This window comes from Polyergus mexicanus, unplaced genomic scaffold (genome assembly GCF_030449975.1).
Source record: "Polyergus mexicanus isolate NDT 795.1 unplaced genomic scaffold, iyPolMexi1.0 SCAF_16, whole genome shotgun sequence".
Classification (NCBI taxonomy): Eukaryota; Metazoa; Arthropoda; class Insecta; order Hymenoptera; family Formicidae; genus Polyergus; species Polyergus mexicanus.
In genome coordinates, this window is record NW_027223336.1 from 6431372 (window position 1) to 6442803 (window position 11432).

Here is an 11432-nt window from a genome sequence, read left to right on the forward strand (position 1 = left end):
ATATATATGACTAGCATAATGTTCAATAAACATTAAATTTTATATCTTTGGTATGTATCTCTAGCTTATATGAAAAAATTCATGTAATTCAAATAGTTTTGATTCTTATGACAATTGACACATTAAAAAAAAATCTGGAATGTTACATTTAAAAGTTTACAAACACTCGTAATTACCGATACAAACTTGTACCAAGTGAAAACATTGAATTATGCATTCAATGTGTTATGATAGTCATTGATAATAAATGATAACTTGATAGTTTTCCTTATTGTTATAAATATCAAATAACCCGAATGTCAGGGTAATATTACTATTAAAATGTATTATGAATTAAGCAGAAGCATTACTATCACCAGAAAGATTCTCCATTGGATTAGTCAATGGATCCAATTCTGCAAATAAGTCCAACCATGAGTTACCTTTTTGCTTTCCAGTCTTGTTCTTTTTCTATGAAAAGAATATTGTGATATTAATTATGTAGGATGTTAGGGAAGAGGGAAAGAGGACATTATTACTATTTTGGACTACATTTATAGACACTTACTTTGTTGTCTACATTATTAGTTGTGGTACTCTTCTGTCCCATACCTAGCGCTGCATCTCCTAAACTCTGTTTCAAAATATTTGGTGGTAGGAAAGTATCATTTGATATGCCTTCCCAATCATTGTTTGTACATTGTTGCTTATCATTCAGAATTTCATCGAATAACGCTGCACTTTCAGAAGCCAATAAATTTAATGATTGCTGTTGTTGAGCTTCTGATGACAACAACGGTAAATCAGCTAAATTAAAATTTGTATTACACTCTTCAAATATATCCATTGCTAACTTCTCCTCTTCAGAGTTTTTCTTAAATATGGAATGATTATTTTCCTCGGTTTTTGTAACCGATTGTCCAGTATTATTGGAGACATCTTTTAAGATTAAATTTCCAAAGAACTCTTCAAGACCTTTATCATTTTCTGTATCATTAGTATTATACATTCCGTTCCTCGAAGAATTTGTAGTCTCATCTAAATGTATTAATATATCTTTTGTCTCATTTTCTATATCTAAGAGCTTGTCATTTTGCTTAATTTTCTCTGATGTGTTTTCTGAATTTGTAGTAGCTTCTTGTGCCTCCTCAATATCGTCATGATAATCCATATCAAAAAATGGTAATCTATAAAAGTTGATATCATAACAAAAATGATGATATGATATTTATTTTTATTTTGTAACTCACTTATCTTTATTCTCTGGGTCGTCATCACCACCTGTTTCTTGTGCCAATTTACTAGAAGTCTCAGCCAGTTCTCGTACAACTGTGAAATCAAAATGTTGATAGCCTTTGAAGCTGTTTGCTATTGTAGAGTACGCTTGTGCAGATTTCTTTGTAAAATTCAGGAATGTGGTTTGATATAAAACTAAGGCATGACTGAACATATTGCACCTTGCTGCTGCTAATAAGTCAACCTTCTGAAGACAATCAAGAGCCAGATTGTCAAAAATTATTTTGCCCCTAAATTGTGACAAATACATAAAAAATTTTCTTTAAACATATAATTAAATTTATAAGGACAAACATGGTATATATATATATGTGTGTGTGTATGTGTGTGTGTGTGTGTGCAATTTAGTTAAATATAATGATTAAAAAAGAGGAATTGAGATCAAGTGATTGTATTTGTATTACATAAATGTGCAAAATGGAACCTACTGTTTAACACGTGCTTGAACTTTTTTAAATCTCTCTACTTGTTTGGAAGTATCTGGATCTAAATCTTGAGAAATATTTTTCATCCACGATAGAGCAGCTCGATATTCTGTACGAGCTTTTTCCATTGCTTGCACATTTTGTAATGTATCTTCAATAGCTCTTTGCCTAAATGTTTCTACTTCTTGATACAATCGACCTAAAGGAGCTCTCAATGCAAGCCTTTGTTGACCTGAATAAGATAAGGATTTTCCAACTGCCGACATCATTTTGCCAGCACGAGTTTTATCTTGTTTCCCAGCATCTTTTAAGAAACGTCCCATTGCATTTTCCTCCTGAGCTAAATCTATATAGAAAGTTTAAATTATTCCATTATCATAATATTATAAATTTACCCTTAAATCTTATATTTGTTAAAGAAAAGATATATAATACAGATATGTTAGAAAATGATAATATTAATATACTATTCTTTATTAGAAATTGTGTTAAAACACACTGCATAATCTTTCTTGGTATCTGTCAATAACTCTTTGTAAGTAAGAACAAGATTCTTGAATACTGCGAAATAATTCTAGCTTTGCATCCAATTCAGCATCCGAAGCAATTATACATTCGTCCTCTTTCTTCCCCAATCTTCGAGATAAAACCTGTTTTGTCACCCAGAATTGATGTTGCATCTTTGTTATAGCAGAATCATCATGCATATTAGACTTTTGAACCCAACAATCAAAAGTAGTTCCTGATATACCTGGCGCACCTCTGTTACTATATATAGGATATAAAGAAATTTTGTATGTGTAAGTTTTAATCAATACATATGCAAAAAATTTAATTGATAAATATAATATATAAATGTAATATATTCCCATTTTATTACAAAAAAGATAAATTATATATATATTAAAATATGTGTCTAGTTTTATTGTTATATTGAATAATATAAACATATCTATTTTTTTCTCTTCTCAATTAATAATGTGAAAAGCAGAAAGTTTACAAATCCATAAATAATATATCTCTTGGCAATTAATATCCAACTATTTTTTTATATATAAATAATAAAAAAAATTAATTTAATAAGATTTACAAAAATATAACCAATTTACATGATATCTATTAATAACATGATGAAATATGATAAACTATCAGATATTGATTTAAAATAGAGCTTATTTGGAATGAAAGAATGACAATTATTGTCTTTTATCTTCCAAGCCCTTTCTTCACTAACGCACTTACGTGCAACGCGTTTACCAGTGAGATAAGCTCAAGCCAAGCATTCTAAGCAACAAAATTTAGATAAGAAGAAAAAAGGAGAAAAAAACTTACTAAGCATTCATTACGGAAGATCTGCTGATATCTGGATACGAATGTGGGTTAATGTTTACAATCACAAAACATAAGCCCGAAATTGTATCATCATTCAAGTGTAATCACATAATGCACGTAATCATATTATTCGTACGCTAAGATTGCATTTGTACTGCACAATTGATGTTCAATTAAAATGTCTAACAGTCTGACGACAATTGGATCAATTTCTACATGATAGTTTACCAAACAGGAAGGCCACGAAGGCTAACTTGTCATGTCTGACAAGCAACCACACCAGTTCTAGTCGACCAATACTGCCAATACTGACAATAAAATGGAATAGCGACGAGATACGAGATATGATCATATGATTGGATATACTCAAAGTGGTTTACGTCACGATAAAAGATAGTAAGAGAACAAATTAATATTACTATCAGCTGTTAACTTCTGTCAGATAGTCAGATAATATTTTATGTAATATATAATGCATTAAATTTCTGTGACACTGAACCTGAATCGATAGTAAGTCTCCTTATCTTCAGTCGATTTAACACGATAAATAAAATACGAAAGCTTAATTGGGTTTATAAATGTTCAGATGGCGCTGGTGTAATTTTTTGTTATATATATATATATCTTGTGTATCGTAAGAGCTATTTTTACTGTGCATCTTCAGTGAAGCTGTTTGCTTAAATTAGAATCGTTCGGAATATTTTATATAAAGATCTTTATATATATATATATATATATATATATATATATATATATATATATATATATATATATAAATAGATTATGTAGTGTCGCAATTTCGGTTGAACATTTGATCGAATAAAACTTGTTGTCAATCCATCTTCTCTCTCAATTGGTATATATACTTAATTTGGATGTTTTATTTTATTTAAAATTTTTATTTTTTCATGTGAAGAGATTTTTAATTGTGCTAAAAAATAGTATTATTTATCATAGTAAAATCTACGAATATTATTTTCGTTGTCGCGATAAAAGGAACAAGTGTTGTCACCATATATAAAATATATATATGTTCCTCTGCACTAATCTTAGAAATTATATAATGATAATAATAGTAATACTTTTATATTTCTTTATCTACAGGAATTTTAGTTTAACGTTTGGCTATTTTACCGTGAAGTGAATCGAAGCATTGCCAGATCGGAAAAAATAAAGGTATATATATATATATATTATTATAAAAGTAAGTTTATTTTGATAAATCGCGTGTTTTCTTGAATATCAAAGATTTTTCAATCCCGTGCAAACGCGATTGATTTTCTTCGAACGAACTGTCGCGCTATATTTCTTTTGTCATTTCTAGAAAATACGCGAATGATCTTATTATATACAGATAATCGATGTTTATATATAACACAACAATCATTCTTTATTCCATCAGTGCGCTATGATATTTCATCGAAAGGAACATGATTTGCGCAGTTAATTATAGCCGTGGATATTCTATATCGTGCGACACGATCCACAGTATTTTCCTACGTTCGTATCTTTGTCCCTCTCTTTCTATCCCATTCGTAGTACGATGCGTATGCGCATCTCTTCTTATTTTTTCTACGTCCGACGCATGCGCCGAAACGTCTCGAGGATTCGAGAGATCGCGCCGCGATTGGTCATCCGCAGAAGCTTCTCGAAGCGGGCGATTCGGTATATTAAAAGCGCGGCGCGAGAGTCGCATCATCAGTTCTCATAACGAACGCGACAAGCGACAAGTTCAAGTGTATGCACAAGTGCCTATATTTTAGTGCCGAGAATATCGCAGATTAAATCATCTACGTGGTAGAAAAGTTACGACAAGGTGAATATTCCGTGTCCTGTATATACATTTAGCTTTAAATTATTTGTTATAAAGTAATAAAATCATATAGTATAATGTAGAGATTAATTCTTTTTTGAAAACTGATGCATCGTAGTTCTTCCCGGCGAAACATTTTTCATTCTTAAATTAAAGATATTGAAATCTAAATTTTTGCATAGTTTTTTGTGATATTATTAAAATTTGTTTATTTTAATAGATTTATTATACAAATCTCTGTTTTTTCTTATTTTATTATATAAGTTTTTATTGAAATTTAAAGTTGTAATCCGGATATATGTAGTGTCCGGATATATATGTGTAAATAATTATTTATGGAAGTGCACTTTTATTAGAATTTGTTCGGAATAACTAAAGAGCATTATTATTATTATCTTTAAATGATCATTTTTATATTATAATATTTCTTGAGATGCCGTAGCTTTTTTGACGAATGATGCAATGACGCAATAATTGATCATGATGGAAAAACATTTTTACAAAGTTACCAATATTGAGCATGAATGATAAATATTACTTATTTCCTCTTACAATAATATATAACATATTCAAAAATATAATATAATACATTATTTTTATAACTATAAAAATAATACTAGAATTAATATCAAGGAAATAATTGAATTAGTCGTTAATTGATTATTCGAGAAGTAAGATGTTTGTACAACATGAATTGCGTCGTATTATTTCGAACGCGAAGTACGTTCAATCGCTCCAACTTCATTCGCTCGAAATTAAATCAATTAAATTATTTTTTTTTTTTATTGCGATGCACATATTGCTCACATACTATTATGATTTCAGTATCTGATTACGTTGAGAGACTACTCGTAAAAAAGAAGAATAACAATGTCGAAAGCACCGGCAGTTGGAATCGACCTGGGCACCACGTATTCCTGCGTGGGTGTTTTCCAACACGGAAAAGTTGAAATCATCGCCAATGATCAGGGTAATCGGACTACACCGAGCTACGTAGCCTTCACCGACACTGAGAGGTTAATCGGTGATGCGGCGAAAAACCAGGTTGCCATGAACCCCAGCAACACCATTTTTGGTAAGTGAAAAATTTTCATGTAACGCAACATTTATATTCATGTTGCAACAAAACATAGTAGTTTAATAAGAATTTCGTTGTTTTATCCTATCTTAAAGAAAATTATATTAAGTGTATATGTTTTATAATTTTGACATATGAGATACAAAGAATTATTTTAATATCAAGATTGGCATTTGACTCTTTTTCTTTTCTTTAGAATTGAATTTGAAACTGTTTTATATATATAGTGCATATCGATTGTATATTTTACTACTAGTGACCTTGCATAATCTTTCTATAGCATCTACCTATTCGTTGTGCACGCAATTCCCTCTTTGCTCCGCTCGCTCATTTTCATCCTTTACATTACACATTATAGCCAGGCGTTCTGACATTTATTCACGTCATAGCTTTATGTAATCTCAATTTACGCCAGCGACAAACGCTATTCACTGATTCATGTTGGATTGAAATCAAAATGATTTACACGATATATTTTTCGTTAAATATCGGACATTTGATAATTTTTTACGTAATGAACGTATTGCGTAATACATTTTTACGAACACGCATATTATGTTTAACGCTTAATATTGTAATAAATCTTGTAAATGTATTTTTACAATTAATAAAACTTGCGGTAAGTAAATCCCTTAATTCTTTAAACAAAATTACTTTACAATTATAAATATCAAGCTGGTAAATATTGGATATTTTTTTAAGTAAGCAATAATTCAACATTCTGCAACTGTTCCTTCAGAATCCCATACAATCCACATCTTCATTTTCAGTTAATTGCACGGCATGTTTTAAGAGACATTTTTTGAAGAAAAGAACTTATATAATATTTTATAATTTTTATCTTTCTCTAAAGACGCAAAGCGTTTGATCGGTCGCCGGTTCGATGATGCGACGGTACAGAGTGACATGAAGCACTGGCCGTTCACGGTAATCAATGAGGGAGGCAAACCAAAGATCCAGGTATCTTATAAAGGCGAAATGAAAACCTTCTTTCCCGAGGAAGTATCCTCCATGGTCTTAACGAAGATGAAGGAGACAGCGGAAGCGTATTTGGGCAAGACCGTGACGAACGCCGTTATTACTGTGCCAGCTTATTTTAACGACTCTCAGAGACAGGCGACGAAGGATGCTGGCGCTATCGCTGGTCTGAATGTTCTCAGGATAATAAACGAGCCGACAGCAGCTGCGATAGCATACGGTCTCGATAAGAAAGCCGCAGGCGAAAAGAACGTCTTAATCTTCGACTTGGGCGGTGGTACCTTCGACGTGTCGATCCTGACAATTGAGGACGGTATTTTCGAGGTGAAATCTACGGCCGGCGACACGCATCTCGGCGGCGAGGACTTCGATAATCGAATGGTAAATCACTTTGTGCAAGAATTCAAGAGAAAATACAAGAAGGATTTGAGCACTAACAAGAGAGCTCTGAGACGTCTGAGAACAGCCTGCGAAAGGGCGAAGAGAACGTTAAGCTCGTCGACACAAGCGAGTATTGAGATTGATTCGTTGTTCGAGGGTATTGATTTCTATACATCGATCACCAGAGCTAGATTCGAAGAACTCTGCGCTGATCTGTTTAGAAGCACTCTTGAACCCGTCGAGAAAGCACTTAGAGATGCGAAGATGGACAAGGCTCAAGTTCACAGTATAGTTCTAGTCGGTGGCTCCACCAGGATACCAAAGATTCAAAAATTACTTCAAGATTTCTTCAACGGTAAGGAGTTGAATAAATCCATTAATCCGGATGAAGCTGTTGCTTACGGCGCAGCAGTTCAGGCAGCTATTTTGCACGGTGACAAGTCCGAGGAGGTTCAAGATCTACTTCTACTGGACGTGACCCCGTTGTCGTTGGGTATTGAAACCGCTGGCGGTGTCATGACAACTTTGATCAAGAGGAATACGACGATACCAACGAAACAGACCCAGACGTTTACTACGTATTCCGATAACCAACCGGGAGTACTTATCCAAGTTTACGAAGGAGAGAGAGCGATGACCAAGGATAACAATATCCTTGGTAAATTTGAGTTAACTGGAATACCACCGGCGCCTAGGGGTGTACCGCAAATTGAAGTTACTTTTGATATCGACGCAAATGGTAAATTCAATATTTCAAACATTGATTTTTTATAATTAAAAATTATTTGATCTATTATTTGATTATTTATTTAACTTTTCTTGTATTTTTATATTTTATTTTGTAGGTATATTGAATGTCTCTGCAATTGAGAAATCTACTGGCAAAGAAAATAAGATTACGATTACCAATGACAAAGGACGTTTATCGAAGGAGGATATAGAGAAAATGGTAAATGAAGCCGAGAAATACCGGTCAGAAGATGAACAGCAACGGGAGAGGATTACTGCTAAAAATGCTCTTGAATCGTATTGCTTTAACATGAAAACTACGATGGAAGACGACAAGGTTAAAGATAAGATTGATGCGTCTGACAAGGAAAAAGTTATCTCCAAATGCAACGAAATTATCTCGTGGTTGGATGCTAATCAATTAGCGGAGAAGGAAGAATTCGCTGACAAACAGAAAGAATTGGAAGCTATTTGCAATCCTATTGTCGCGAAATTTTATCAAAGCGGTGGAGCACCCGGTTTCCCTGGTGCTGGAGGAGCAGGATCCAACCCCGGCGCCGGTGGTGCCGGACCAACCATTGAGGAAGTTGATTAAATCGATTATCACTTTGTTCTTCCTTCTCATACAGCTTGAACAATATTACATTTCATCTCATTTTACAACACGTATTGTTATTTATGTCTAACATTGTTTAGTTCATTTCTTGTAAAATAAAATTTTTTATTTTTTAAAGATTATGAAGAGTTAAGTTAATAAATAATATATATTTAATAAATAATATAAATTAATAAATAATATATATTTATTTAGTTTAAATATTATGTATATATAAATTAATATTTATAGGAAGAAGATATAATTATTTTCATCTTTCTTATTTTTTAACGCTATTTAAGGCGTGAGAATTTCTTAGCGTTTCCTATTGAATTTTTGTGTCCCGTCCATAAAATTGAACGAGGATTATTAAATAAGTGGTAATCACACCGATGAACTGAAAAAGAAATGATTTATTTTGATATATAGTGCTGTTAATTATATATTATAAATCACAAAAGAGAAATTAATCTATTCTATATAGATCGTATACTCACACCACTAAGTAGAGCATTATTCATTTCGAAAAAGTTGCAAGCAGTAATTGCTACTCGATTTTGTTGTAGTTGAATCGAAAAATCATTAACTTCGTTTCTGACACAATCTCGGTCTAGGTTTTTACGTAGGAGATTTTCCATGGCAATATAGTTTAGATTATAACTACTACTTCTATTAGAATTTTGCTCACCGTCTTGGTTTTCCGGTGCTACTTCCAGAGTTGATTGATTTTTCGTACTGTTTAGCTTACCAAGATTCGCAGCGTTGTAATTTAGCACAATCGTATACATAATTATTCCGGTCTTGTCGGATTCTTGACGCGCAAGTGTACAGATCCAACACATTAGGCCGAATTGCACAGTGTATAAAATCCAAATAATATTATTTATTAGCATGAATGCGTAATTTCTTTCTACAACGCTCATGTAAATTCTAAATAGCGTAGCCACAACCATAGTGAAACAATTTGCGGAGCAAAGGAGGAGATTAAAACCATAAATATCGTTTATCATGATGACTAGATCACAAATTCCTGTATAATAGAGAGTTCTTAATTCGACAATGTAATATTATTGTATAAATATACTATCATAAAATTTTTTTATAAATTTTATACATATTGAATTATATCTTGAATCTTACGTGAATAATAATATATATATTAATATATACAATATCGAAGGCAAATAATGCTATAAAAGATATTAAAATTATATTAATATTTATATTAATATTTATCTTCAAAGAGATTGTAATAATATTTTTAATAAAAGACGAGCACTTACCCGTGTGTAATTCTCTGATGCATCTGATCTTATGCGTAATCCATGGCGCACTAAATTGCTTATTTAATTGCACGATTAACTCATTTATCGTTTGAAATCTGTGGTACAGCACGTAGACGATAATATCAAATATGAAGCTGTTCATCAATGATTGAGCTATCGTATAATAAAGCAGCAAGTCGGAGGCAAAAATATTTTCGGGATATGTAAAATAATAATACACAGCATGTATGATTAGAGATAGAGGTCCGCAAGCGAATGTTGCGAGAATAGCCAGCACTTCGAGGTTTTTTATCGGTTGATTGTTCACAAACGTTTCTCTTCTGATCTTATGATCGAGATTCTTCATTTTGTTCATTAATTTAGGCCATTTATCGTATTGCCTAATGCCATGATAAACATAATAATACGCCGACACATAACACGTCACTTTGTTCATGCAGTACATAATCTTGTATATGTCGCTTTTGAAGACATTACCAAAGGTGAAAAAATCTATCGTACCATAAGCCACGATAACGGAACATACTCCAAAGTGAATGATACGTAGGATTATCGTAACAGCTTTAGGACACTTTCGTGGACGTGAAACGCCGACGCCTAGGAACCAAGAGACAAATATTACTGGACGTAAAATGTGCTCTATTGAGGGCGAGTTATCTTCCACTTGCACAGAGATTTCTTCTTCCATCTTTTATCTCGAGTCTTCTTATTAATTGATACGTTTACAACTGTGAATGATTACATCAAAGTTATATTTTTAATATAGGATACTTTGAAGAGAAAATGTTGAAGTATTGAGTTTTTGAAAGCAATGTGTAAGACTCTGACAAGTACATAGTTCGTTTTCCCTGGTATATCAAATAAAGCAAAGGACACACATTACTATTGTAATATTAACGAAGCTCAGATTGCGTGCTATTAGCTGTTCTAAGCATAACGCGGTTTTAGTAAATTAAATCGATCTTTAGGCAAAGAGAGGAACGATATACACTATTAATAATGCATAAAATTTTGAATAATAGAAACCTCGCGTTAACTTTTTGAGACACATGCTCTTTTCGCAATTCTCTCTTTTATTTTATATTATATTAATTTACGTTATATTAACACACGCAACATTTAACAAAACAATTTATAACAAACTAACAGTTGATGATAAAATATAAGTATACAGCAACTAATGTGTACTATATATTCATATATAATACAAAAAATAAATAATTTTAATTCTTGTATCAAAAATATTTATGAAATATGATCTTTTTATAAATATGCAGTTTTTCTACTTGTATGTAAAGTTACCTCTTCGCCGAAAAATTCGTAACTGTGTCCCAAGAGATTGACACGGTTCAATAAATACTTCGAGTATATGGGAAAGATCGAATTTATACTTAGTATTAACACGTGACGTATTTTAAGTCATCGGTTAACAAGCCGGTCTCGACCTCCCGACCTTTAAATATTCCCTTTACTTTGTCTTTTCTATATAAGGACAATTGTCTGGGCAATTGCCCTGCGAGGTCGGTATGCGAATATTATA

General features: G+C 32.2%; 3 protein-coding genes across 6 annotated transcripts; 1 reads left to right on the forward strand and 2 right to left on the reverse strand.

Moving 5' to 3' along the window:
• Nucleotides 1-31: 31 nt before the first annotated feature.
• Ica69 (islet cell autoantigen 1-like protein) lies at nucleotides 32-3375 on the reverse strand. Of its 3 annotated transcripts, XM_070308587.1 has the most exons (6): nucleotides 3033-3375; nucleotides 2200-2468; nucleotides 1704-2046; nucleotides 1230-1505; nucleotides 548-1166; nucleotides 33-450 (listed from the first exon to the last, which is right to left on the reverse strand). In XM_070308587.1, the coding sequence occupies exons 1-6, from the start codon at nucleotides 3041-3043 to the stop codon at nucleotides 334-336; spliced, it is 1635 nt and encodes a 544-aa protein (XP_070164688.1). In that variant the 5' UTR covers nucleotides 3044-3375; the 3' UTR covers nucleotides 33-333. The 3 variants fall into 3 exon arrangements, with proteins under 3 accessions (XP_070164690.1, XP_070164689.1, XP_070164688.1); XM_070308589.1 differs by lacking the exon at nucleotides 2200-2468 and having other exon boundaries at nucleotides 32-450; XM_070308588.1 differs by lacking the exon at nucleotides 3033-3375 and having other exon boundaries at nucleotides 32-450; nucleotides 2168-2256.
• Nucleotides 3376-3827: 452 nt separating this feature from the next.
• Nucleotides 3828-8744, forward strand: LOC138940040 (heat shock 70 kDa protein cognate 4). Of its 2 annotated transcripts, XM_070308537.1 has the most exons (5): nucleotides 3828-3888; nucleotides 4137-4208; nucleotides 5671-5920; nucleotides 6777-8021; nucleotides 8128-8744. In XM_070308537.1, exons 3-5 carry the CDS (start codon nucleotides 5716-5718, stop codon nucleotides 8604-8606), a joined length of 1929 nt encoding a protein of 642 aa, XP_070164638.1. In that variant the 5' UTR covers nucleotides 3828-3888; nucleotides 4137-4208; nucleotides 5671-5715; the 3' UTR covers nucleotides 8607-8744. The 2 variants fall into 2 exon arrangements, with proteins under 2 accessions (XP_070164638.1, XP_070164637.1); XM_070308536.1 differs by lacking the exons at nucleotides 3828-3888; nucleotides 4137-4208 and adding an exon at nucleotides 4720-4848.
• A 187-nt stretch (nucleotides 8745-8931) lies between these two features.
• Nucleotides 8932-10735, reverse strand: LOC138940364 (gustatory receptor 23a-like). The gene is made up of 3 exons (XM_070309202.1): nucleotides 9890-10735; nucleotides 9104-9636; nucleotides 8932-9003 (listed from the first exon to the last, which is right to left on the reverse strand). The coding sequence occupies exons 1-3, from the start codon at nucleotides 10578-10580 to the stop codon at nucleotides 8932-8934; spliced, it is 1296 nt and encodes a 431-aa protein (XP_070165303.1). The 5' UTR covers nucleotides 10581-10735.
• Nucleotides 10736-11432: the final 697 nt, after the last annotated feature.

Bases quoted from the DNA above. Each gene is read 5' to 3' on its own strand.
- Ica69 (XM_070308587.1), bottom strand. The intron at 1,167-1,229 runs GTGAGTTACAAA...CAACTTTTATAG, and splicing joins GACCCAGAGAATAAAGATAA to ATTACCATTTTTTGATATGG. The intron at 451-547 runs GTAAGTGTCTAT...TTCTTTTCATAG, and splicing joins CTAATAATGTAGACAACAAA to AAAAAGAACAAGACTGGAAA.
- LOC138940040 (XM_070308537.1), top strand. From the start codon at position 5,716: ATGTCGAAAGCACCGGCAGTTGGAATCGACCTGGGCACCACGTATTCC. The intron at 5,921-6,776 runs GTAAGTGAAAAA...CTTTCTCTAAAG, and splicing joins CCCCAGCAACACCATTTTTG to ACGCAAAGCGTTTGATCGGT. The intron at 8,022-8,127 runs GTAAATTCAATA...TTTATTTTGTAG, and splicing joins TTTTGATATCGACGCAAATG to GTATATTGAATGTCTCTGCA.
- LOC138940364 (XM_070309202.1), bottom strand. From the start codon at position 10,580: ATGGAAGAAGAAATCTCTGTGCAAGTGGAAGATAACTCGCCCTCAATA. The intron at 9,637-9,889 runs GTAAGTGCTCGT...TCTATTATACAG, and splicing joins CATCAGAGAATTACACACGG to GAATTTGTGATCTAGTCATC. The intron at 9,004-9,103 runs GTGAGTATACGA...TTTCTTTTTCAG, and splicing joins ATAATGCTCTACTTAGTGGT to TTCATCGGTGTGATTACCAC.